The sequence below is a fragment of the Heterodontus francisci genome, chromosome 30 (genome assembly GCF_036365525.1).
Source record: "Heterodontus francisci isolate sHetFra1 chromosome 30, sHetFra1.hap1, whole genome shotgun sequence".
Lineage (NCBI taxonomy): Eukaryota > Metazoa > Chordata > Chondrichthyes > Heterodontiformes > Heterodontidae > Heterodontus > Heterodontus francisci.
The window spans coordinates 63305882-63332639 of NC_090400.1; the positions used below are offsets into that span (position 1 = coordinate 63305882).

The 26758-nt window shown below is 46.0% G+C and overlaps 1 protein-coding gene across 4 annotated transcripts in view; it reads right to left on the reverse strand.

Annotated features, from left to right (window-relative positions):
* Positions 1-26758, reverse strand: part of LOC137346877 (integrin alpha-E-like) — a 397091-nt gene that overhangs the window by 59213 nt on the left and 311120 nt on the right. For all 4 annotated transcript variants that reach the window (XM_068010834.1, XM_068010835.1, XM_068010833.1 and 1 more), the window contains 3 exons: positions 24334-24413; positions 20827-20907; positions 12638-12704 (listed from right to left, as the gene is read on the reverse strand). In XM_068010834.1, coding sequence (XP_067866935.1) covers positions 12638-12704; positions 20827-20907; positions 24334-24413 — 228 coding nt within the window. The remainder of the gene's footprint in view (positions 1-12637; positions 12705-20826; positions 20908-24333; positions 24414-26758) is intronic.

Below are 26758 nucleotides of genomic sequence, written 5' to 3' on the forward strand. Positions count from 1 at the left end.
TTCTGGTAAATCAATTTGTACCCTTTCCAATGCCTTGCCATCCTTCCTAAAGTGTAGTGCCCAGAATTGGACACAATACTCCAACTGAGGCCTAACCAGTGATTTATAAAGATTGAGCACAACTTCCTTGATTTTGTACTCTATGCCTCTATTTATAAAGCTAAGGATCCCATTTTTTAAAAAAAACATCCTTCTGAATTTGTCCTGACACCTTCAAAGACTTTTGCATGTATGCCCATAGGTCTCTATTTTTATTCATTCTTGAGATGTGGGCATTGCTGGAAAGGCCAGCATTTATTGACCTTTCTTAATTTCCCTTGAGCAGATGGTGGTGAGCTGCCTTCTTGAAACGCTGCAGTCCATGTGCTGTTAGGGAAGGAGTTCCAGGATTTTGACCCAGCGACAGTGAAGGAGTGGTAATATAATTCCAAGTCAGGATGGTGTGTGACTTGGAGGAGAACTTGCAGGTGGTGGTGCTCCTACACCCCAACTACCCTTATCCTTCTAAGTAGTAGAGATCACGGGTTTGGAAGGTGCAGTTGAAGGAGCAATGCATCTTGTAGATGGTACACACTCTCTTTCCTGTACTCCATTTAAAATTGCAACATTTAGTTCATATTGCCTCTCCTCAATCTTCCTACCAAAATCTATCACTTCCCACATCTCTGCATTAAATTTCATCTGCTAATTGTCTGATCCTCTCATCAGTCTGTCTATAGAGAGATAGAGAAACAGATCTGCAAATCTGCAGGGAAATCACAGTGATGTGCAACAACTATAGAGTGGTGATATTGGGGGACTTTAATTATCCAAATATTGATTGGGTTAATTTTAGAGTAAAGGGTAAAGAGGGGGAAGAATTTTTGAAATGTGCTCAGAACGTCCTTGATCAGTATGTTCTCAGCTCAACTAGAAAAGAGGCATTACTGGATCTGGTGCTGGGAAGTGAGGTGGGCCAAGTGGCAAGTGTTTGGGGGAGCACTTGGGTAAGAGTGATCATCGTATCATAAGCTTCAGACTAGTAATGCAGAAAAGCAATGAACAAAATTAGGCAAAATATCTAGATTGGAAGAGGACTAATTTCAACGCAATGAGAAGGGATCTAGTCGGGTAGAATGGAACCAAAGACTGATGACAGGAAGAGCTGTATAGGAACAATGCATTATCTTAAAGGACGAGATCCTTCAGGTACAGGCTGGGAACATTCCAACAAGGGTGAAAGGTAGGGGAACCAAGAACAGGGCTCATTGGATGATGAGGGAGATAGAGATGATGATGAAACAAATAAGAGGATGTATGATGTATGTCAGGTGAACTCATTAAGTGAGAACCAGGCCAAATACAATAAGTTGAGTGCGAAGGCGAAGAGGAAAATGGGACCGGCAAAATGAGAACAGGCGATTAGAATGGCAGTCAACATAAAAAGAAACCCAAAAATCTTCCACCTGGCAGGTAAACAGTAAGCGAGTAATAAGAGGTGGAGTGGGGCCTATTAGAGTCAAAGATGGTAATATATGCTTAGAAGGGCAGGGCAAGGCTAATATACTTAATTAGTACTTTGTATCAGTGTTCACTAAGGCAGTAGAATCTGACAAAATATCTGTAGAAGAGGAGAACGTACAGGTGATGGGTAGGATAAAAATTGAGGGGGTGGGAAGATACTAAAAAGTCTGGCTATGCGTAGAGGAGATAAGTCACCTGGTCTGGATGGCTTGCATCCCAGGTTGCTAAAGGAAATGGGATGGAGATAGCTGAAGGGCTTGCCATAATCTTCCAATCTTTCCTGGATACAGGGGAGGTGCCAGAGGATTTGACAGTGGCAAATGAGACAGCCCTATTCAAGAAAGGGTCTGTTTAGATGGGAAAAACTGGACAAAAAAGACCAAGGTCCATCTATTTGCCTTCCACCGTCCTGTTTAGAAACAACAAACAGGGAAAATATCAATGGACACTTAGAGAGGTTCGAGTTAATTAAGGATAGTCAGCATGGATTTCTAAAAGACAGATGATGCTTGACAAATCCAATTGAATTTTTTGATGAAGTAACAGAGAGGTTCATGAAGGGAATGTGGTGGATGTTGTCTATTTGAATTTTAAGAAAGCATTTTATAAGGTACGACATAAAAGGCTGGTTAACAATATTGAGGCTCATGGAATAGGAGGTTCAGTGTCCAATTGGATGAAAAATTGGCTTAAGGACAGAAAACAGAGTCATAGTAAATGGTTGCTTTTCAGTCTGGAGGATGGTGTTCCCTAAGGGTCAGTGCTGGGACCACTGCTTTTTTTGCTATACATAAATGACTTGGATCTTGCAATACAAAGCAGAATCTCAAAATTTGCTGATGACACCAAACTTGGAGGTGCAGCAAACAGTGAGGATGATATGAACTGCCTGCAAAAGGACGTAGATAGGCTAGCAGAATAGGGAGAGGCAATACATACTTAATGGCAGAGTTTTAAAGAGTGTGTAGGAGGAGAGGGACCTGGGGGTGCATGTGCATTGATCTTTGAAGGTGGCAGGACATATTGAGAGAGTGGTTAGTCAACAGGGGTCGGCAACGTGTCCATACACGGACACCAGTGTCGGTGGTAAAAGATTTTGGGGTCTGTGACTGGTAATTTCAGGGACCAGAAATTTCCTATTGGCTGTTTCTTTCCAGACCAGTCAGACTTTAAAAAAAAACTCACAGCCATCAGTTTCACAGCTTAGAGCAGAAACAGTGCTTCCCAACTTCAGACAAGTTCATGGTTTTCTGGCAGGTGCTGATTTCTTTTTAAAAGTCGCTGAAAAGGCCACTCGGCCCCTCGAGCCTGCTCCACCATTCACTAAGATCGTGGCTGATCTGATTGTAACCTCAACTCCACATTTTTGCCTACCTCCAATATCCTTTCACCCCCTTGCTTATTGAGAATCTATCTACCTCTGCCTTAAAACTATTCAAAGACTCTGCTCCAGCTACCTTTTTTTTATTCGTTCAAGGGGTGTGGGCATTGCTGGCCAGGCCAGCATTTATTGCCCATCCCTAATTGCCCTTAAGAAGGTGGTGGTGAGCTGCCTTCTTGAACCGCTGCAGTCCATGTGGGGTAGGTACGTCCACAATGCTGTGAGGAAGAGAGTTCCAGGATTTTGACCCAGCAACAGTGAAGGAATGGAGATATAGTTCCAAGTCAGGATTGTGTGTGGATTGGAGGGGAACTTGCAGATGGTGGTGTTCCCATCCATCTGCAGCTCTTGTCCTTCTCGGTGGTAGAGATTTGGATTTGGAAACTGCTGTCTAAGGAGCCTTGGTGCATTGCTGCAGTGCCTCTTGTAGATGGTACACACTACTGCCACTGTGCGTTGGCAGTGGAGGGAGTGAATGTTTGTGGATGGGATGACAATGAAGCAGGCTGCTTTGTCCTGGATGGTGTTGAGCTTCTTGAGTGTTGTTGGAGCTGCACCCATCCAGGCAAGTGGACAGTATTCCATCACACTCCTGACTTGTGCCTTGTAGATGGTGGGCAGGCTTTAGGGAGTCAGGAGGTGAGTTACTCGCCTCAGGATTCCTAGCCTCTGACCTGCTCATGTAGCCTCGGTGTTGATATGGCTACTCCAGTTCAGTTTCTGGTCAATGGTAGCCCCTAGGATGTTGATAGTGGGGGATTCAGCGATGGTAATGCCATTGAATGTTAAGGGGAGATGGTTAGATTATCTCTTGTTGGAGATGGTCATTGCCTGGCACTTGTGTGGCATGAACGTTATTTGCCACTTATCAGCCCAAGCCTGGATATTGTTCAGGTCTTGCTGTATGTGGGCACGGACTGCTTCAGTATCTGAGGAGTTGCCAATGGAACTAAACACTGCAATCACCACTTCTGACCTTATGATGGAGGGAAGGTCATTGATGAAGCAGCTGAAGATGGTTGGGCCTGGGACACTACCCTGAGGAACTCCAGCAGTGCTGTCATGCAGTTGAGATAATTGACCTCCAACAACCACAAACATCTTCCTTTGCGCTAGGTACGACTCCGATCAGCAGAGAGATTTTCCTCTGATCCCCATTGACACCAGTTTTGCTGGGGCTCCTTGATGCCATACGCGATGAAATGCTGCCTTGATGTCAAAAGCAGCCACTCTCACCTCAGGAAGAGTGTTCCAAAGACCGAAGTTGGAAACCACTGTTCCCATCTTTCAGCTGTGAAACTGATGGTTGCGAGTTTTTTTGAAAAGCTGACCAATCACAAAGCTGCTCATCAGAAAGTTCCCGTTTTCTGCAACTGTCAGAGAGGGGAAGAGAGAGGGATAAGAAAGAGAAAGAAGGAACAGAGAGAGAAAGAGTACGGGAACAGTTGGGGGGGGGGGGGGACAAAGAGACAGAGAAAGCATGGGGGACAGGGAGAGAGAAATAGTGGGGCCAGGGAGAGAGGGAGAGGGGGAGAGAGAGGGGGAAACAGAGAGAGAAGGGGAAACAGAGAGAGGGGGTATGGGAACGGGGTGGGGGGAGGTGAGAGAGAAAGAGTGGGGGAGAGAGAAATACTGGAGCCAGGGAGAGAGAGGGGGAAACAGAGAGAGGGATGGGGAAAAAGAGAGAGTGGATGGAAAGAGAGAGAGAGAGAAGAGGGAGAGAGAGGGGGGAAACAGAGAGAGAGGGGGAAACGAGAGAGGGGGGAAACAGAGAGCAGGGGGAAACAGAGAGAGAGGAGAGAAACAGAGTGGGGGGGGGGAACAAAGAGGGAGGGTAAAAGAGAAAGAGGTGGGAACAGAGAGAGAGAGAGAGAGGAGAAACAGAGAGAGGGGGGGTAACAGAGAGGGGGGAACAGAGAAAGAGCGGGGAAAGAGAGAGAGAGAGGGGAGAAAGAGAGAGAGAGAGAGGGGGAACAGAGAGAGAGAGAGGGGGAAACAGAGAGAGAGAGGGGGAAACAGAGAGAGAGAGAGGGGGAAACAGAGAGAGAGAGAGGGGGAAACAGAGAGAGAGAGAGAGGGGGAAACAGAGAGAGAGAGAGAGAGGGGGAAACAGAGAGAGAGGGAGAAGAGAGAGAAACAGAGAGAGAGGGAGAAGAGAGAGAGGGGGAAGAGAGAGAGGGGGAAGAGAGAGAGGGGGAAGAGAGAGAGGGGGAAGAGAGAGAGGGGGAAGAGAGAGAGGGGGAAGAGAGAGAGGGGGAAGAGAGAGAGGGGGAAGAGAGAGAGGGGGAAGAGAGAGAGGGGGAAGAGAGAGAGGGGGAAGAGAGAGAGAGGGGGGAAAGAGAGAGATAGGGGGGAAAGAGAGAGAGAGAGAGAGAGGGAAACAGAGAGGGGGAAACAGAGAAAGAGGGGGAAACAGGAGAAAGAGGGGATAACAGAGAGAGATGGGGGAAAGAGAGAGAGATGGGGGAAAGAGAGAGAGATGGGGGAAAGAGAGAGAGATGGGGGAAAGAGAGAGAGGAGGAAACAGAGAGAGATGGGGTAAACAGAGAGAGATGGGGTAAACAGAGAGAGATGGGGTAAACAGACAGAGATGGGGGAAACAGACAGAGATGGGGGAAACAGACAGAGATGGGGGAAACAGAGAGATTGGGAAACAGAGAGATTGGGAAACAGAGAGATTGGGAAACAGAGAGATTGGGAAACAGAGAGATTGGGGAAACAGGGAGAGAGGGGGGAAACAGAGAGAGAGGGGGGAAACAGAGAGAGAGGGGGGAAACAGAGAGGGGGGAAACAGAGAGAGAGGGGGGAAACAGAGAGAGAGGGGGGAACAGAGAGAGAGGGGGGAACAGAGAGAGAGGGGGGAACAGAGTCATAGAGTTATACAGCACAAAAACAGGTCCTTCGGCCCATTGTGTCTGTGCCGGCCATCAGGCACCTATCTATTCTAATCCCATTTTCCAGCACTTGGCCCGTAGCCTTGTATGCTATGGTGTTTCAAGTGCTCATCTAAATACTTCTTAAATGTTGTGAGGGTTCCTGCCTTTACCACCCCTTCAGGCAGTGTGATCCAGATTCCAACCACTCTCTGGGTGAAAAAAAATTTCCTCAAATCCCCTCTAAGCCTCCTGCCCATTACCTTAAATCTATGCCCCCTGGTTATTGACTCCTCCGCTAAGGGAAAAAGTTCCTTCCTATCTATCCTATCTATGCCCCTCATAATTTTGTATACCTCGATCAGGTCCCCCCTCAGCCTTCTCTGCTCTAAGGAAAATAACCCTAGCCTATCCAGTCTCTTTTCATAGCTCCAGCCCAGGCAACATCCTGGTGAATCTTCTCTGCACCCTCTCCAGTGCAATTACATTCTTCCTATAGTGTGGTGACCAGAACTGTACAGAGCACTCCAGCTGTGGCCTAGCTAGCATTTTATACAGCTCCATCATATACAACCTCACTGCTCTTATACTCTATGACTCAGCTAATAAAGGCAAGTATCCCATATGCCTTCCTAACCACCTTATCTGCCTGTGCTGCTGCCTTCAGTGATCTATGGACAAGTACACCAAGGTCCCTCTGACCCTCTGCACTTCCTAGGGTCCTACCATCCATTGTATATTCCCTTGCCTTGTTAGTCCTCCCAAAATGCATCACCTTACACTTCTCGGGATTAAATTCCATTTGCCACTGCTCCGCCCATCTATGTTGTCCTGTAATCTAAGGCTTTCCTCCTCACTATTTACGACACCAATTTTTGTGTCATCTGCAGAGAGGGGGAACATAGAGAAGGGGGGGAACAGAGAGCAGGGGGGAATAGAGAGGGAGAGGGAGAGAGAGAGAGGAACAGAGAGAGGGGGAAGGACAGAGAGAGAGGGAGGGACAGAGAGAGAGAGGACAGAGACAGAGACAGAGTGGGGGACAGGGAGATAGTGAGTGGGGGACAGAGAGAGAGAGTGGGGGACAGAGAGAGAGAGAGAGAGAGTGGGGGACAGGGAGAGAGAGAGAGAGAGTGGGGGACAGGGAGAGAGAGAGAGAGAGAGTGGGGGACAGGGAGAGAGAGAGAGAGTGGGGGACAGGGAGAGAGAGAGAGAGAGTGGGGGACAGGGAGAGAGAGAGAGAGAGTGGGGGACAGGGAGAGAGAGAGTGGGAGACAGGGAGAGAGTGGGGGACAGGGAGAGAGAGAGTGGGGATGGGGGGGGGGAGAGAGAGAGAGTGGGGGACAGGGAGAGAGAGATAGAGAGAGAGTGTGGGCGATGGGGGGGGGAGGGGGAGAGAGAGAGAGAGAGAGAGAGAGAGAGAGAGAGAGAGAGAGAGAGAGAGAGAGAGAGAGAGGAGCCAGGGGGAGAGAGAGTGGGGGACAGGGCAGGAGAGAGAGTGTGGGGGAAAGAAAGAGTGAGTGGGGGAACAGAGAGGGGGGGGGGGGAGAGAGAGAGAGAGAGAGAGAGTGGGGCACAGGGAGAGAGAGAGAGAAAGACAGAGGCAGACAGAGAGACACACACAGACACAGAGAGAGGGGAGGGAGAGACAGCGATCAAGATCACTCCTGACAGAGGGACATCTATCCAGAATACTCCACATCGCTACACCAAGTGTGTGGCAAACACTGACTACTTGTGCAAGCAAAACAATGCCAGGTATCTCACCAAATCAGCGTCCAACATAGTGAAGAGAAAGTCAGTCAATAAATTAATCTTTTCATTTAAAGCTTCTTGAAAAAAATGCACATTTGCTGCTGTTTTGATTCAATGTAAGATAATTTTTTAATGCCTTTATTATTCTAAAATTGTCTCACCGGCCCCCTATTTAAGACAAAAATCGTAAAGTGGCCCCCATGCAAAAAGGTTGGACATCAATACTTCAAGCTTTTAACCTTGTGTTTTAAAATAACCTAGCAGTTATGTAGCAGCTACCTAGCAGCTAAGTATGTTAAAGATCAGTAACTGCAATGTGCATCATTTACTATCCAGTTTGAGGGCAGATAACCTGAGTGGCCAATGTCATTTGAAAGTTGTCTGTATCATATAATTACACTATGTTCAAAGTGTACCTTTGCTAACAGGCAATAGATTTGGCTTGAACATAAATTGGTTAGTCTGCAGTACAATCTTACAGATAGTGACTAAACATTTTGTAACAGGATAATACATGCAGTAACAACTGTTCAACTTTTTGCAGAAAAGGTTTTTGTTAATAATTAACTTGTCAGAGCTGAATCGGAATCGACATTGACAGACATAAGTAAACTTAAGAGAATCGCTTTATTGCAGGAACTGAAGGGCGTTCTTTATTCATAATTCTGTTTCGCTAATTTTTGTCACTAGCTTTGGTGAGCAAATGACATTTTGTCCACGAGAGATGCTGTTGTTCCTGTATTTTAGAATCCAGGACTCGATTTAACAGCCTGTCAAGATGAATAAACTAGTCTTCACTCCCAACCACTAATCTCTCTGTCCCTTCTTGTCCCTCTCTACTTTTCTATTTTACCTGACTCTTCTGAAGTACTATCTGTTTCACCCTATAAAATTCTCCTGATTCAGAGATCACTGCCCTTTTGTTGGCTGTCCTGTCTTCAGATACATATTACAAGCAGGTGGAGAATTTGCACAAGCAGAGACCATCAGAAATTAACTTGTGACAACAGCAGTGAGAGAAATGGTCCGTCTTCCTATTACCGATTTTTCTACTGCCCCATTTCAATAACCACAACAACGATCCTCTCCTTGAGTTACATGGTTTATTGAATGAATTTGCACTCCTGACACAGTGTGAATCCCACAGAGGTCATCCAATAAGGCCCATCTACCACCCCTGACATGATGTAGGATTGGCATTTCATACTATTTTGCTTGTTAGCTAGCTAATAACAGTTGTGCTGCTCTCCACTGATGTCTGTATGCTTAAATACTTTATTTATAGGGAGAAATGTGTTTTAACTCGGACAGTGTTTTGATGGCATTAGATTGGATAAACACTTTATATACAGCTTAATTGTCGCCATGCATGTGGCTGAGTCAATAATTTTGTCATGTCTGTGGTGCAACATGTCGGTACCCATCTTCTTTGGCCTCCTTGTCTCGAGAGACAATGGGTAAGCACCTGGAGGTGGTCAGTGGTTTGTGAAGCAGCGCCTGGAGTGGCTTTCAAGGCCAATTCTAGAGTGACAGACTCTTCCACAGGTGCTGCAGATGAAATTGGTTGTCGGGGCTGTTACACAGTCGGTTCTCTCCTTGCGCTTCTGACTTTTTTCCTGCCAACTGCTAAGTCTCTTTGACTCGCCACGCTTTAGCCCCACCTTTATGGTTGCCCGCCAGCTCTGGTGATCGCTGGCAACTGCCTCCCACGACTTATGATCAATGTCACAGGACTTCATGTCGCGTTTGCAGACGTCTTTAAAGCAGAGCCATGGACGGCCGGTGGGTCTGATACCAGTGACGAGCTCGCTATACAATGTGTCCTTGGGGATCCTGCCATCTTCCATGCGGCTTACAGGCGCCGCTGGCTTGGTAGGTGCCTATACTTGTTAGTAAAGCATATGGGATCTTGGGCTTCATAAACAGAGGCAGTCAGTACAAAAGCAAGTTATGCTGAACCTTTATAAAGCTCTGGTTAGGCCCCAACTGGAGTGCTATGTCCAATTCAAGTCACACCACACTCCAGGAAGGATCTGAGGGTCCTTAAGAGGGTGCAGGGGAGATTTACCAAAATAGTTCCAGGGACGAAGGATTTTAGTTAAAAGGTTAGTTTAGAATAAAGGAGATTGAGGGGAGATTTAATAGAACTGTACAAGATTATGACAGGCTTAGATAAGTTAGACATGGAAAACTGTTCCCATTAACAAATGGTACACGGACAAGGACTCGGGAACACAGATTGAAAATTTTGAGCAAAAAATGCAGGGAGAATATGAGGTAGCACTTTTTTAGGCAGGGGGTCGTAATAACCTGGAACTCGCAATGACCTGGCGATCAAGCCAGGGAGTGGGACTAACTGCAGAGCTCCGTGGAGAACCTGCACGGACTCAATGACCTCCTTCTGTGCCGTATGTGACTCTGACCCCTTCCGAAGTCTATTACCATCCTCCCCATTGTTTACTACATTTCCAGTTGCTAATGTGTTAAACCAGTGACCCTTTCTATTTAACAAGCCAACACTAAAATCTTTGTCCAGACCTGCATGTCTGAGCTGCTGTGTTCCTGTATTTTTCTTGGCATTTCTACAAAAGGTAATGAAATTAATTAGTTCTGGCAGTAAAGCTCAGTTTTAGAAATACTGACACGCACCTGGGTTCCTGGTGTAGAGAACTTTTTAAAAATTGTGTTAAGATGTGGGCAATGCTGGGAATTCAATGTTTATTCCACAGGAGGTGGGAGCCAGCTGCCTGGCACCAAAGGCAAAGGCAAGTAGCAGCCACGATGTGGCCTGCTGCTGCCTCGTCCATGAAAGCACGCAGCAGGAGGTGACGCAGCGGTTCCATAACGGAAAAAAATGTCCTGCGCTGGGCCCAGTGCAAGAAACTCAAAGGCCAAAAAGATTGCTTCCTCAAACAACCAAGTTATTCTTCTGTCCACTACGAGCCCGACAGTTGTGCACTATTGTGCACCAGATTGGTTGGGCTTGCCAGATTGCTCTTTGAAAACTGTCGTGCGGGCACCCCGCCTCTTTAACCAGCTCCTAAAAGAGCTTAAATTGGAGACGAGCGGTTTCACTGTTCCCTCCCCACCCCCAAACCTCACATTAAAAATTGCAGACTGTTCCGGAGGCATCGGGTTCTGCAGACAACCTCCAGGAGCCTGATTTTTAAATCGCGTCTGCACCGAGTCTCGATCCTGCGGCTTTTGAAAATCTGGTCCCAAATGTTTTTAGTTCAATTTCACAACTTCCTTCTGGATTCTTTGTCCAGAATTATAACAACTATGTTCTTTGGGCCTCCTTATCTCGAGAGACAATGGATACGTGCCTGGAGGTGGTCAGTGGTTTGTGAAGCAGCGCCTGGAGTGGCTATAAAGGCCAATTCTGGAGTGACAGGCTCTTCCACAGGTGCTGCAGAGAAATTTGTTTGTCGGGGCTGTTGCACAGTTGGCTCTCCCCTTGCGCCTCTGTCTTTTTTCCTGCCGACTACTAAGTCTCTTCGACTCGCCACAATTTAGCCCTGTCTTTATGGCTGCCCGCCAGCTCTGGCGAATGCTGGCAACTGACTCCCACGACTTGTGATCAATGTCACACGATTTCATGTCGCGTTTGCAGACGTCTTTATAGCGGAGACATGGACGGCCCGTGGGTCTGATACCAGTGGCGAGCTCGCTGTACAATGTGTCTTTGGGGATCCTGCCATCTTCCATGCGGCTCACATGGCCAAGCCATCTCAAGCGCCGCTGACTCAGTAGTGTGTATAAGCTGGGGGTGTTGGCCGCTTCAAGGACTTCTGTGTTGGAGATATAGTCCTGCCACCTGATGCCAAGTATTCTCCGAAGGCAGCGAAGATGGAATGAATTGAGACGTCGCTCTTGGCTGGCATACGTTGTCCAGGCCTCGCTGCCGTAGAGCAAGGTACTGAGGACACAGGCCTGATACACTCGGACTTTTGTGTTCCGTGTCAGTGCGCCATTTTCCCACACTCTCTTGGCCAGTCTGGACATAGCAGTGGAAGCCTTACCCATGCGCTTGTTGATTTCTGCATCCAGAGACAGGTTACTGGTGATAGTTGAGCCTAGGTAGGTGAACTCTTGAACCACTTCCAGAGCGTGGTCACCAATATTGATGGATGGAGCATTTCTGACGTCCTGCCCCATGATGTTCGTTTTCTTGAGGCTGATGGTTAGGCCAAATTCATTGCAGGCAGACGCAAACCTGTCGATGAGACTCTGCAGGCACTCTTCAGTGTGAGATGTTAAAGCAGCATCGTCAGCAAAGAGGAGTTCTCTGATGAGGACTTTCCGTACTTTGGACTTCGCTCTTAGACGGGCAAGGTTGAACAACCTGCCCCCTGATCTTGTGTGGAGGAAAATTCCTTCTTCAGAGGATTTGAACGCATGTGAAAGCAGCAGGGAGAAGAAAATCCCAAAAAGTGTGGGTGCGAGAACACAGCCCTGTTTCACACCACTCAGGATAGGAAAGGGCTCTGATGAGGAGCCACCATGTTGAATTGTGCCTTTCATATTGTCATGGAATGAGGTGATGATACTTAGTAGCTTCGTAACTATGTTACCTTAACACCAACTACAACCCTAACTAACCCTAACACAGTTCAGAACAAGAACCACTAGGTGTGCCCTAATCCATACTAGTGCCAGATTTAGAACATCAGCACACCCTTTAACACTTTAAATTGTTAAAGGGTGCCAACGTTAGTTGAGCAGAATGAATTTAATTGAGAAATTACTTTGAGGAAAAGGATTCACATGTTTTACTTGTTCGGATGTGACAATAGCAACACTGTCACTCTACAGTGAATTTGTATTATTCTAACAAAGCTGTGATTGTTCCTCAACAGTAAATCACAGGTAAACATAGTATACCATGTTAGTGTCTAAGAGGTTCTGTTAAATACCGAGTAGTTGAAGTTAATAGGGTGAATGGGTGTTGGGTGTTGATTAGTTAATTGTACTCAGAAGTGTATATAAAGAAGAGCCAGCCAACACTGGCTGGGTGTTGTTAGAAGTGGAGAAGTAAGCTCTGTGGCAAGCAGTAAACAGCTTCCACCAAAGCATTTTAGTCTTGGTGTCTTCTTCACATACAGGCTTGGAAGTTTCTCTAACATACCTGGAATTTAAACTTTACAGTCTCATCCACATCATCACTGCGAGTGTCAACTTTTGTTATTTGATTTCTGCAATAAAATTGAACACCTTGATTAATTAGGAATATTTCTCACATTACTTTTCTTTACAGATAGCAGACTGACGCGACAGAAAAATACACAACACTGATGATTTCTTTTATTCATTCTTGGGATGTGGGTGTCGCTGGCAAGGTCAGCATTCATTGCCCATCCCTAATTGCCCTTGAGTAGGTTGTGGTGAACCGCCTTCTTGAACTGCGACAGTCCTTGGGGTGTAGATGCACCCACAGTGTTGTTAGGGAGGGAGTTCCAGGATTTTGACCTAGCGACAGTGAAGGAACGGCGATATAGTTCCAAGTCACGATAGTCAACTTGCAGGTAGGGTGTTCCAATGCCCTTGTTCTTCTAAGCAGTAAAGGTCACGTGTTTGGAAGGTGCAGTCGAAGGAGGCATGGTGAGTTGCTGCAGTGCATCTTTGTAGATGGTACATACTGCTGCCACTGTGCATCGGTGGTGGAGGGAGCTAATGCTTAAACAGAGAGTAGGAATAAACGGTCTTTTTCCGGTGGCAGGCAGTGGCTAGGTACCGCAGGTTTCAGTGCTTGGGCCCCAGCTATTCACAATATATATTAATGACTTGGGTGAGGGAACTAAATGTAACATTTCCAAGTTTGCAGACGCCACAAAGTTGGGGTGTAAAGTGAGCTGTGAGGAGGATGCAAAGAGGCTCCAATGTGATTTGGACAAGTTGGGTGAGTGGGCAAATGCATGGCAGATGCAGTATAACGTGGATAAATGTGAGGTTATCCACTTTGGTTGCACAAACAGAAAGGCAGATTATTATCTGAATGGTGATAGATTGGGAAAGGGGGAGGTGCAACGAGACCTGGGTGTCCTTGTACACCAGTCGCTGAAAGCAAGCATTCAGGTGCAGCAAACAGTTAGGAAGGTGAATGGTATATTGGCCTTCATTGCAAGAGGATTTGAGTACAAGAGCAAGGATGTCTTGCTGCAGTTATACAGGGCCTTGGTGAGACCACATCTGGAGTATTGTGTGCAGTTTTGGTCTCCTTATCTGAGGAAGGATGTTCTTGCCATGGAGGCAGTGCAAAGAAGACTTACTAGGCTGATTCCTGGGATGACAGGATTGACGTATGAGGAGAGATTGGGTCGACTAGGCCAATATTCACTAGAGTTTAGAAGAATGAAAGGGTATCTCATAGAAACCTATAAAATTCTAACAGGACTAGACAGGCTAGATGCAGGAAGGATGTTCCTGATGGCTGGGGAGTCCAGAACCAGGGGTCACAGTCTCAGGATTTGGGATATGCCATTTAGAACCGAGCTGAGGAGAAATTTCTCCACTCAGAGGGTGGTGAACCTGTGGAACTCTCTACCACAGAAGGCTGTGGAGGCCAAACCATTAAATATATTCAAGAAGGAGATAGATATATTTCTTAATACCAAAGAGATCAAGGGACATGGGGAGAAAGCAGGAACAGGGAACTGAATTAGACTATCAGCCATGATCTTTTGTGAATGGCGGAGCAGGCCCAAAGGGCTGAATGGCCTACTCCTGCTCCTATTTTCGATGTTTATATGTTTAAGATGGTGGATGAGCTGCCAATCAAGCGGGCTGCTTTGTCCTGGGTGGTGACGAGCTTCTGGAGTGTTGTTGGAGCCACACTCATCCATGTAAGTGAAGAGCATTCCATCACACTCCCGATTTGTGCCTTGTAGTTGGTAGAAAGACTCTGGGGAGTCAAGAGATGAGTTACCTGCCGCAGAATTCCCAGCCTCTGACCGGCTCTTGTAGCCACAGTATTAATATGGTTGGTCCATTTAAGTTTCTGGTTAATGGTAACCCCCAAGATGTTGATGGTGGGGGATTTAGTAATGGTAATGCCATTGAATGTCAAGGGGAGATGGTAGATTCTCTCTTATATAATGAAAGCAAAATACTGCGGATGCTGGAAATCTGAAATAAAAACAAGAAATGCTGGAACCACTCAGCAGGTCTGGCAGCATCTGTGGAAAGAGAAGCAGAGTTAACGTTTCGGGTCACTGACCCGAAACGTTAATGCTGCTTCTCTTTCCACAGATGCTGCCAGACCTGCTGAGTAGATTCTCTCTTGTTGGGATGGTCATTGCCTGGCACTTGTGTGGTTCAAATGTTGCTTTTCATGAATTTTCAAGCCTGTTACTGCACCACTCCCCTAAAATTCCAATGCAGACATGGCATAATAAATTGTGAAATAGGGCAGAGTCTGGTGAGGTCTGTGGTCAGCAGTGGAAGTTCACAATTGAAACAGGCAGGAGTTTGATAAATGTACATTAAGCAGCCAGTGATTCCATGTTCTTCAGACCTGCATCTGTTCCTGTCCAGAAATCCAGAACAGTCACTGAAGTCAGACATTTGTTTAAGCAGCTTATTCTTGTTTAAACTTGTTTTGACAGCAAAAAGGCTCAGCAACTGATAGCTGTTGCTGTCTAAATGTGCTTCTTTTGGCAGTAGCAAGTGACTTGTTGAGCTTTAGAAGTGTCATCCATTCCCTATTGTTTGACTCTGGATAAGTACATATTGGTTCTTTTGTGGCCAAAGCTAGGCACTGTAAACCTGGCATATGACATCTGGTGATATCCACATACACCTGCTTAACACAGGTAACAAAAAGATTCAGGTTTTTGAAATGCAAGCAGACAATGGAATCTTGAAACTATGAGAGTTAGAGGCATAGAGTTATACAGCACAGAAACAGGCCCTTCGGCCCATCGTGTCTGTGCCGGCCGTACAGCACCCAACTATTCTAATCCCATTTTCCAGCACTTGGCCCGTAGCCCTGCATGCTATGGCATTTCAAGTGGTCATCTGAATACTTCTTAAATGTTGTGAGGGTTCCTGCCTCCACCACCTCTTCAGGCAGTGCGTTCCAGATTCCAACCACCCTCTGGGTGAAAAAATGTTTCCTCAAATCTCCCCTAAACCTCCTGCTCCTTACCTTAAATCTATGGCCCCCGGCTCTTGACCCCTCCGCGAAGGGAAAAAGGTTCTTCCTATCAACCCTATCTATCATCTTGTACACCTCAATCAGGTCCCTCCTCAGCCTTCTCTGCTCCAAGGAAAACAACCCTAGCCTATCCAGTCTCTCTTCATAGCTGAAACTCTCCAGCCCAGTCAACATCCTGGTGAATCTCCTCTGCACCCTCCCCAGTGCAATCACATCCTTCCTATAGTGTGGTGACCAGAACTGTACACAGTACTCCAGCTGTGGCCTAACTAGCGTTTTAAACAGCTCCATCATAACCTCCCTGCTCTTATATTCTATGCCTTGCTAATAAAGGCAAATATCCCATATGCCTTCATAACCACCTTATCTACCTGTGCTGCTGCCTTCAGTGATCTATGGACAAGTACACCAAGGTCCCTCTGACCCTCTGTACTTCCTAGGGTCCTACCATCCATTGTATATTCCCTTGCCTTCTCAGTCCTCCCAAAATGCATTACCTTACACTTTTCAGGATTAAATTCCATTTGCCTCAGCTCCGCCCATTTTACCAGCCCATCTATATTGTCCTGTAATCTAAGGATTTCCTCCTCACTATTTACAACACCACCAATTTTCCTTTCATGTACGAACTTACTGATCATACCTCCTATATTCACGTCTAAATCATTAATGTACACTACAAACAGCAAGGGTCCCAGCACCGATCCCTGTGGTACACCACTGGTCACAGGCTTCCAATCGCAAAAACAGCCCTCAACCATTATCCTCTGCCTCCTGCCACGAAGCCAATTTTGGATCCAATTTGCCAGATTGCCCTGCATCCCATGGGCTCTTAACCAATCACCCATGCGGGACCTATCAAAAGCCTTACTGAAATCCATGTGTACTATATCTACTGCTTTACCCTCATCGACACATCTAGTCACCGCCTCGAAAAATTCAATCAAGTTAGTTAGACATGATCTCCCCCGATAAAGCCATGCTGACTATCCCTTATTAATCCCTGCCTCTCCAAGTGGAGTTTAATCCTGTCCCTCAGAATTTTTTCCAATACTTTCCACACCACTGATGTTAGACTCACAGGCCTGTAATTACCTGGTTTATCCCTACTACCCTTCTTGAATAATGGTACCACATTCGCTGTCTTCCAATCCTCTGGTACCTCTCCTGTGGCCAGAGAGGATTTGAAAATTTGTGTCAAAGCCCCTGCTATCTCTTCCCCTGCCTCACATAACAGCCTGGGATACATCTCATCTGGGCCTGGGGATTTATCCACTTTTAAGTCCACTAAAACAGCTAATATTTCCTCCCTTTCAATGCTAATATGTTCAAGTATATCACAATCCCCCTCCCTGATCTCTACACCTACATCGTCCTTCTCCATAGTGAACACAGATGAAAAGTAATCATTTAAAACCTCACGTATGTCCTCCGGCTCCACACAAAGATTGCCACGTTGGTCCCTAATGAACCCTACTCTTTCCCTGGTTATCCTCTTGCCCTTAATATACTTATAAAACGTCTTGGGATTTTCCTTTAGCTTGCCTGCCAGTGTTTTTTCATGCCCCCTCTTCGCTCTCCTAATTACTCTTTTAAGAGCCACCCTACACTTTCTATACTCCTCTCGTGCCTCTGCTGTTTTCAGCACTTGGGATCTGCCGTAAGCCTCCTTTTTTTTCCTGATTCCTCCAACAGAGCCCCACCAGAGCGCCAGACATCATCGTGGCTTGCCGAACACTTTACCACCTTCTTGTGCGATAAGGACTACAAATGAAGCCAATAAAAGATTGGGAGGCAGATTTTGGAAAGGTGCAGAAGTAACAGGGTTGTTGTCATGGGTGATTTCAACTTCCCTAATATTGATTGGAACCTCCTTAGTGCAAATAGTTTGGATGGAGCAGATTTTATCAGGTGTGTCCAGGAAGGTTTCCTGACTCAATATGTAGATAGGCCGACTAGAGGGGAAGCTATGTTGGACTTGGTGCTTGGCAACGAACCAGGCCAGTTGGCAGATCTCTCAGTGGGAGAGCATTTCGATGATAGTGATCACAACTCCCTGACCTTTACTATAGTCATGGAGAGGGACAGGAGCAGACAGGATGGGAAAATATTTAATTGGGGGAGGGGGAATTAAAATGCTATTAGGCAGGAACTGGGGAGCATAAATTGGGAACAGATGTTCTCAGGGAAATGCACGACAGGAATGTGGAGGTTGTTTAGGGAGCACTTGCTGCGACTGCTGGATAGGTTTGTCCCGATGAGGCAAGGAAGGGATGGTAGGGTGAAGGAACCTTGGATGACAAGAGATGTGGAACAGCTAGTCAAGAGGAAGAAGGAAGCTTACTTAAGGTTGAGGAAGCAAGGATCAGACAGGGCTCTAGAGGGTTACAAGGTAGCCAGGAAGAAACTGAAGAATGGACTTAGGAGAGCTAGAAGGGGACATGAAAAAGTCTTGGCGGGTAGGATTAAGGAAAATCCCAAGGCGTTCTACACTTATGTGAGGAACAAGAGGATGGCCAGAGTGAGGGTAGGGCCGATCAGGGATAGTGGAGGGAACTTGTGCCTGGAGTCGGAGGAGGTAGGGGAGGTCCTAAATGAATACTTTGCTTCAGTATTCACTAGTGAGAGGGACCTGGTCGTTTGTGAGGACAGCGTGAAACAGGCTGATATGCTCGAACAGGTTGAGGTTAAGAGGGAGGATGTGCTGGAAATTTTGAATGATATGAGGACAGATAAGTCCCCGGGGCCAGATGGGATATACCCAAGGATATTACGGGAAGCGAGGGAAGAGATTGCCGCGCCTTTGGCGATGATCTTTGTGTCCTCACTGTCCACTGGAGTAGTACCGGATGATTGGAGGGTGGCAAATGTTATTCTCTTGTTCAAGAAAGGGAATAGGGATAACCCTGGGAATTATAGACCAGTCAGTCTTACGTCAGTAGTGGGCAAATTATTGGAGAGGTTTCTGAGAGACAGGATTTATGATTATTTGGAAAGGCATGGTTTGTTTAGAGACAGTCAGCATGGCTTTGTGAGGGGCAGGTCATGCCTCACAAGCCTTATTGAATTCTTTGAAGATGTGACAAAACACATGGATGAAGGAAGAGCAGTGGATTGGTGTACATGGATTTTAGCAAGGCGTTTGATAAGGTTCCCCCATGGTAGGCTCATTCAGAAAGTGAGGAGGCATGGGATACAGGGGAAGTTGGCTGTCTGGATACAAAATTGGCTGGCCCATAGAAGACAGAGGGTGGTAGTAGATGGAAAGTATTCAGCATGGAGCTCGGTGACCAGTGGTGTTCCGCAGGGATCTGTTCTGGGACCTCTGCTCTTTGTGATTTTTATCAATGACTTGGATGAGGAAGTGGAAGGCTGGGTTAGCAAGTTTGCTGATGACACGAAGATTGCTGGAGTTGTGGATAGTGTGGAAGGCTGTTGTAGGTTGCAACGGGACATTGACAGGATGCAGAGCTGGGCTGAGAAGTGGCAGATGGAGTTCAACCTGGAAAAGTGTGAAGTGATTCATTTTGGAAGGTCGAATTTGAATGCAGAATACAGGCTTAAAGACAGGATTCTTGGTAGTGTGGAGGAACAGAGGGATCTTGGGGTCCATGTCCATAGATCGCTCAAAGTTGCCACCCAAGTTGATAGGATTGTTCAGAAGGCGTATGGTGTGTTGGCTTTCATTAACAGGGGGATTGAGTTTAAGAGCCGCGAGGTTATGCTGCAGCTCTATAAGGCCCTGGTTCGACCACACTTGGAATATTGTGTTCAGTTCTGGTCGCCTCATTATAGGAAGGATGTGGAAGCTTTAGAAAGGCTGCCGAGGAGATTTACCAGGATGCTGCCTGGACTTGAGGGCATGTCTTATGAAGTAAGATTGAGGGAGCGAGGGCTTTTCTCATTGGAGCGAAGAAGGATGAGAAGTGACTTGATAGAGGAGTACAAGATGATGAGAGATATAGATAGAGTGGATAGCCAGAGACGTTTTCCCAGGGCGGAAAGGGCTATCACCAGGGGGCATAATTATAAGGTGATTGGAGGAAGGTTTCGGGGAGATGTCAGAGGTAGGTTCTTCACACAGAGAGTGGTGGGTGCGTGGAATGCGCTGCCAGCGGTGGTAGTAGAAGCAGATACATAAGGGACATTTAAGCGACTCTTGGATAGGTACATGGATGATAGTAGAATGAAGGGTAGGTAGGTAGTTTGATCTTAGAGTAGGTTAAAGGTTCAGCACAACATCATGGGCCGAAGGGCCTGTTCTGTGGTGTACTGTTCTATGTTCTAAAAGGGGTAATAACCTGTGACATGGTGAATGGTGGGAGGCTGCCTGGAATCAAAATTCCCAGCTACCTGAGCTGACCAGCAAAATTGGATTTTATTTTATTTTATTTAGAGATACAGCACTGAAACAGGCCCTTCAGCCCACCAAGTCTGTGCTGACCAACAACCATCCATTTATACTAATCCTACATTAACCCCATATTCCCTACCACATCCCCACCATTCTCCTACCACCTACCTACACTGGGAGAAATTTACAATGGCCAATTATCCTATCAACCTGCAAGTCTTTGGCTGTGGGAGGAAACCGGAGCACCCGGCAGAAACCCACGCAGTCACAGGGAGAACTTGCAAACTCCACACAGGCAGCACCCAGAACTGAACCCGGGTCGCTGGAGCTGTGAGGCTGTGATGCTAACCACTGCACCACTCTTGATTGATTTCTGTGACTCTGCTAAGTGGGGAAAGTGGGCTGGGTTCCCAGTCTTAATCATTATCTATTGTCTCCTGAGAAAAAGTGTGCATGTGTGGTCAGGACTGGGATCAGCTGTGCCCCTCCCTGCCCTCGGGCAAAACTACAATCACTTAGTGTCTAGGTTCTACATAAATAATAATCTGGAGAACAAAACACTGGATGCAACCAGCACCTGGACTGCACGTAGCTTTCAAGAGACGAGAATCAAAAAAGAGTAAATATGTGGAGAAAAGTAGAGATAAGAACTGTAAAGGTCACTTTCAGCTACAGGGATTCATGCAGCTCACTGAATATAGAAGGAAAACACAAAAGGAACTCGTGGAGATATCACGATCAATAAAACACAATGCAATAACTTTGCGAAAGCAGAAAGCTAAAGATTAATTCTTGAAATGCCACTTACTCTGATTTCAGGAACACATTCAAGCCATGCCTCACAGAAATATTTTGGGTGGCATGAACAGGGTCTCCAATTCCATTCTTACTGTAAAGGAAGAATAGATTTACAGCTGAGATATTGTACTAAAAAAATTTAATGGATTAAAAATGGAAGTCACAAGTCCAGATGGTTTTCATTCCAGAATACTGAAGGAGGCTAGGAAAAGGAAAACACAAAGGCATGTGCAGAATCCTGGAACACTTGGAAATAGGAATTGCACCCATGTACTGGAGAGCGATAAATGATATCCAGAGTTATATTATAAGTTAATTACTCTCATCTCGGGATTGTGGGTAAATTTAGAGTTTGTAAATTAGTGAAAACTTAAAAGAGCTCAGGCTAGTCAGAAACAGTCAACAAGATCCCTCAAGGGCGGATTCTTGACTAATTTAACTGAATTTTATTGAGGAAATAGTTGTGTATAAATAAAGAGAATGCAATGGATATTTGATGTAAGGATTTTCAGAAGACTTTTCATAAGGTGTCACACAAGAGACTTGTTATGAATTAAAGGCACGTGGAACAAAAGTGAGTGGAGATGCATGGATAGATGGATGGTTAGGGAGTTGAAACAAATCAGTTGGGGTACTTGGATGTTTCGCAGATTGGCAGGATCTAGATCTTTGTTTCCCATTTATATAAATAATTTGGACATAGATATAATAAGAATTATATTAAATTTTGCATATGTTACTAAATTAGGGGCCAAGACAAACTGAGGAAAATGGTAGAGATTGCAAGAGGACATTGAATGATTAGTAGAGTGGTAGGAGAAAAATATGAAAGAGGTGATGGTGGCATAGTGGCCATGTCACTGGACTAGTACTCCAGAGGCCCAGGCTAATGCCCTGGGAACACGGGTTCAAATCCTCCCACGGCAGCTGGTGGAATTTAAATTCAAATAATTAAATAAAAATCTGGAATTGAAAGCTAGTCTCAGTAATGGTGCCATGAAACTATTGATTGTTGTAAAAACCCATCTGGTCACTAATGTCCTTCAGGAAAGGAAATCTGCTATCCTTACCTGGTCTGATCTACATGTGACTCCAAACCCACAGGATTGTGGTTGACTCTTAACTACCCTCTGAAATGGCTTAGCAAGCCACTCAGTTCAAGAGCAATTAGGGATGGGCAAAAATACTGGCCTAGCCAATGATGCCAACATCCCACGAAAGAATTTAAAAAAATATTTTGGGAAATGGAACAAAGAAAAGGAGTATTCCCTAAATGATAAGATTCTGAGCAGAGTGGAGGAACAAAGAGATCTTTGAAGGTGGATACGGAGGTAGAAAAAGCTAACAAAAAATGGAATCGGAGTTTTAGTCATGAGGCTTTGACTATAAAAGCAAGGAAACTATATTAAATTTGTAAAAAAAAATGTTTAGGCCTCAGCTGCAGTTTATGTGCCTTTTTAAAGAAACTTCCTTCCCCAGAGAGTGGTTAGAAATGTGAAACTCACTACATGGAGCAGTTGAGAAGAAGATTATAGACACATTTAAGGGGAAGCTGGACAACCACATAAGCTTGAAAGGAATAGTAAGATATGCTGATAGCGTGAAATGAAGAAGGGTGGGAGGAGGCTCTTGTGGACCATAAATGGTGGCATAGACCTGATAGGCCAAATGGCCTGTTTGTGTGCTGTAAATTCTATGTAGTTTTGCACATCCAATTATAGGATGAATATTTGAGCCATGGAAAGAGGGCAGCAAAGATTCACTAGATTGATACCAAGAATAAGAAGTTAGACACTTGTGAGAAAAGGCTCAAGAAATGTTTTTATTGCCAATTGAACACTAGATGATTAGAGGATTTATTAGAGGTTCTCAAAATGATGAAAGATTGCTCCCAGTGGTTGGTGAAGTGGTAACAAGAGGGAATGGACTGAGTATTATTGCTAGAAAATTGAAGGGGAAGTTATACACATGAAATTCATTACAATCTTTGACCACAAGTAGTTATTGAGGCAGAGATTAGAACATCATTTAAAAGGGAACTGGATAAGTATTTGAAACGGAGGACTATGCAAGTATATTGGAAAGGGCAGGAAGGATTGGAGTAGAAAAACTGGAACCAGCATAGGCACAATACAAGGGTTTCTTGCACTTAAATATGATGATTCTACATACAGTGACCTGTGGCACACAATGTTATGAGAATTCTCCAGTTCTGCACAAGTTTGGAACATGCTCTGATCACCTCTCCCTGTTCTATCCATCAAGCATCCTCTCCTGAAATCCCACCATCGCCTCCTTCTGTGTTTATCACTCCAGCCTCTCCAGTCTGGCACCAACCCTAACATAGCTCTTCAGCAAAGACTAATCAACACTGAATTGCCAATACAGAGATAAATACAATCTTACAGCATAGATATAACAAACGTACCACTTTATATAGTGGGTTAAGATAAATGAGAAGGCCTAATGCCTATTTCAGGTCCCTGATACAAATTTGCTTTGCACTAGGGCTGTGATGTTGACACCACCGCCAGCTACATTCAGGGGAAGGAGCCCTGAAGATCACCTGCAAACAGAGGTAAGGTACTTTTTAAAAAATCCGTCCTTGGGATGTGAGCACTGCTGACAAGGCCAGCATTTATTATCCATCCCTAATTGTCCTTGAGCAGGTAGTGATGAGCTGCCTACAACTGAGTGGCTTGCTAGGCCATTTCAGAGGGCAGTTAAAAGTCAACCACATTGCTATGCGTTTGTAGTCACATGTAGACCAGACTGGGTAAGGATGGCACATTTCCTCCCCTTAAGGACTTACAGCACCAACCCAATTACTGCTGCTCCTGGTCTCCCAGACCTTCACCTGCTGACTCCCCGAGATCTCTCCCTGACCTCCTTACCCCCTCCCACTCCCCGATATCCCTATGCTGACCCCCTCACCCCCCTAAGATTCCTCCCCCGACTTCCCTCACCCCTGAGCCCTCCTGAGATCCCTTTCCTGACCACTCTCACTCGCCAACTCCCCAAGATCCTCTCTCCTGACCTCCCTCACCCCCGACTTCAAGATCCCTCCCTCAACCTCTGACACTCCCTGACCCCGAGGTCCCCTTCCCCGATCTCCCTCACCCCGATCCCAAGATCCTCTTCCCCCACCTCCGACCCTGAGATCCCACCCTCAACCTCCCAAACCTGCTATTCCCCAGGATCCTTACCCCTGACCTCCCTCACTCCTGACCCCCAAGGTCTCTCCCCAACTTCCTTCAACCCAACCCCAAGATTCTTCCCTGACCACCCTCACACCCAACCCTAAGGTCCCCTCCCCCGATTCCTTCACCCCCGATCCCGAAATCCCTCCGTGACTTCGGCGATCCCCTCCCCGACCTCCCTCACTCCTAAACCCGACATTTGTTTTCTAAATCTGATTAGAGTTATTGTAATGTTGAAGAGTAAAATATTCAAGATAACATTTACAAAGTTTAAAAAGTTCGATTAAAATATTAAGACTATTTGTTTCTCTACTTACTTGCTGACATTGATGTTAACACTCGCAAATTCCTCCATAAATGGGGCTGTCCCAAGATCCCAAGAAATAGAAAATTCTACCTGTCATTAAAATAGATTATCAGAGTAAGAAAAATTCTGCAATAAATTTAGTGAAAGTAGCAGATTAGAAACACTGGGTGGAATTTTATGCTCTCCCCCACGGCGGGTTTGGAGGCAGGGACGGCATAAAATCGGATGGGGTGATGGCAATTTTCCAGTCCTGGCAAGATCCTTGTAAATCTCCTCATATTCTCTCTAATGCAATTACATCCTTTCTTTAATGTGACCAGAACTGCATATGGTACTCAAGTTGTGGCATAACTAGTGTTTTATATAGCTCCAGCATAACCTTCCTGCTCTTATATTCTATGCCTCGGCTAATAAAGTATTGCATATGCTTTCTTGACCACTTCATCAACCTGTCCTGCTACCTTCAGGGATCTGTGGACATGCACTCCAAGGTCCCTCACTTCCTCTACACCTCTCCTATCATCCCATTTATTGTGTATTGATCTGCCTTGTTTGATCTCCCCAAATCCATCACTTCACACTTCTCCAGGTTGAATTCCACTTGCCACTTCTCTGCCCACCTGACCAGTCCATTGATACCTTCATGTCACTCAGCCAATTTCATATCCATGTTGCTGCTGTTCCTTTTATTCCATAAGCTATAACTTTGCTTACAAATCTGTTGTGTGGCACTGTATCAAAAGCCTTTTGGAAGTCCATATACACATCAATGGCATTACCCTGATTAACCTTCTCTGTTACCTCATCACAAAACTTCAGCAACTTAATTAAACACAAGACCCCACAGATGTTTCTAGTAGGTCCCTGGAATGAACCAAAGGCACAGAGGTTTAGCGCCACAGGCATCACTGGCATTGGGTGGCCACCACCTCCATTGAAGCTTGACTCATTTGCCATACTGGCACACAGATCTGTGATGGCCTCCCTGGAGAGGTGCTGTTTTCGGCAACACTGCTGCTCTTACACCTGTAGGTATCTCATCCTCTGACCGTAGACCCTCCCTGCAGGGTACCTTTTTCTGTGCACATGAGGCTGCTTGTGGTCCCTCTTTGCCTTTCTCCTTCCTCACCACCTCGAGGTTGCTGCTGTCCTGCTACCTGTGGCTGCAGCTCTCTCAATCTCTTCTGCTCCTCCTCATTAGAGGTTCCTCCTCGTGAGTTCATGATGCCGATGGCAGGTGGGCACTCTGAGTTGACAGGGTCTATTACCCAGGCACCTCCTCCATTCACCCCACACCACACCCTCTTTTTCTCTGTTTGAAGCACATAAGTGCCAGATCCCAGATGGCACTCTGGTGGCTCCCACCCACTGTAGTGACACCTTAGGCAGCGCCCCCCCCCCAGCAGCAATATTCGATGCCCGCGCTGCTCTCCCCTTCCTTCCAAGGAATGCTAGCTCACTCGATGGCCACAGAGTGAAGCCAGCCTTCACCTCCCGCTGGTTGCCACCTTATATGCCTGCCAGGGCTCCGATGCCCTGTGGATCCCGTGCACTTTCAGCAAAATTCAAAAAACTGCTTAAAGTTGCTGTCAATTGGCAAATGAATTGCCTCTATTACCTGTTTGTAGCATTGAGGCACGCTGCCCTTCCACCAAGTTGTCCGCCTCTTGGAAAATATAAAAATATAGAACCACAGAAAAGTTGCAGCACAGAAAGAGGACATTCAGCCCATCGTGTCTGCGCCAGCTGAAAAAACTTGCCACCCAATATAATCCCACCTTTCAGCACGTGGTCCGTAGCCTTGCAGGTTACAGCACTTCAGGTGCAGGCCCAGGTACCTTTTAAATGAGTTGAGGGTTTCTGTCTCCATCACCGATCTGGGCAGTGAATTCCAGACACCCGCCACCCTTTGGGTGAATGTTTTTCCTCATGTCCCCTCTAATCCTTCTACCAATCACCTTAAATCTGTGTCCCCTGGTAATTGACCTCTCCGTCAGGGGAAACAGGTCCTTCCTGTCTACTCTATCTAGGCCCCTCATAATTTTGTACACCTCAATTAAGTCACATTAGAATTAGAACATTAGAACATTACAGCGCAGTACAGGCCCTTCGGCCCTCGATGTTGCGCCGACCTGTGAAACCATCTGACCTACACTATTCCATTTTCATTCATATGTCCATCCAATGACCACTTAAATGCCCTTAAAGTTGGCGAGTCTACTACTGTTGCAGGCAGGGCGTTCCACGCCCCTACTACTCTCTGCGTAAAGAAACTACCTCTGACATCTGTCCCATATCTTTCACCCCTCAACTTAAAGCTATGTCCCCTCGTGTTTGCCATCATCATCCGAGGAAAAAGACTCTCACTATCCACCCTATCTAACCCTCTGATTATCTTGTATGTCTCTATTAAGTCACCTCTCCTCCTCCTTCTC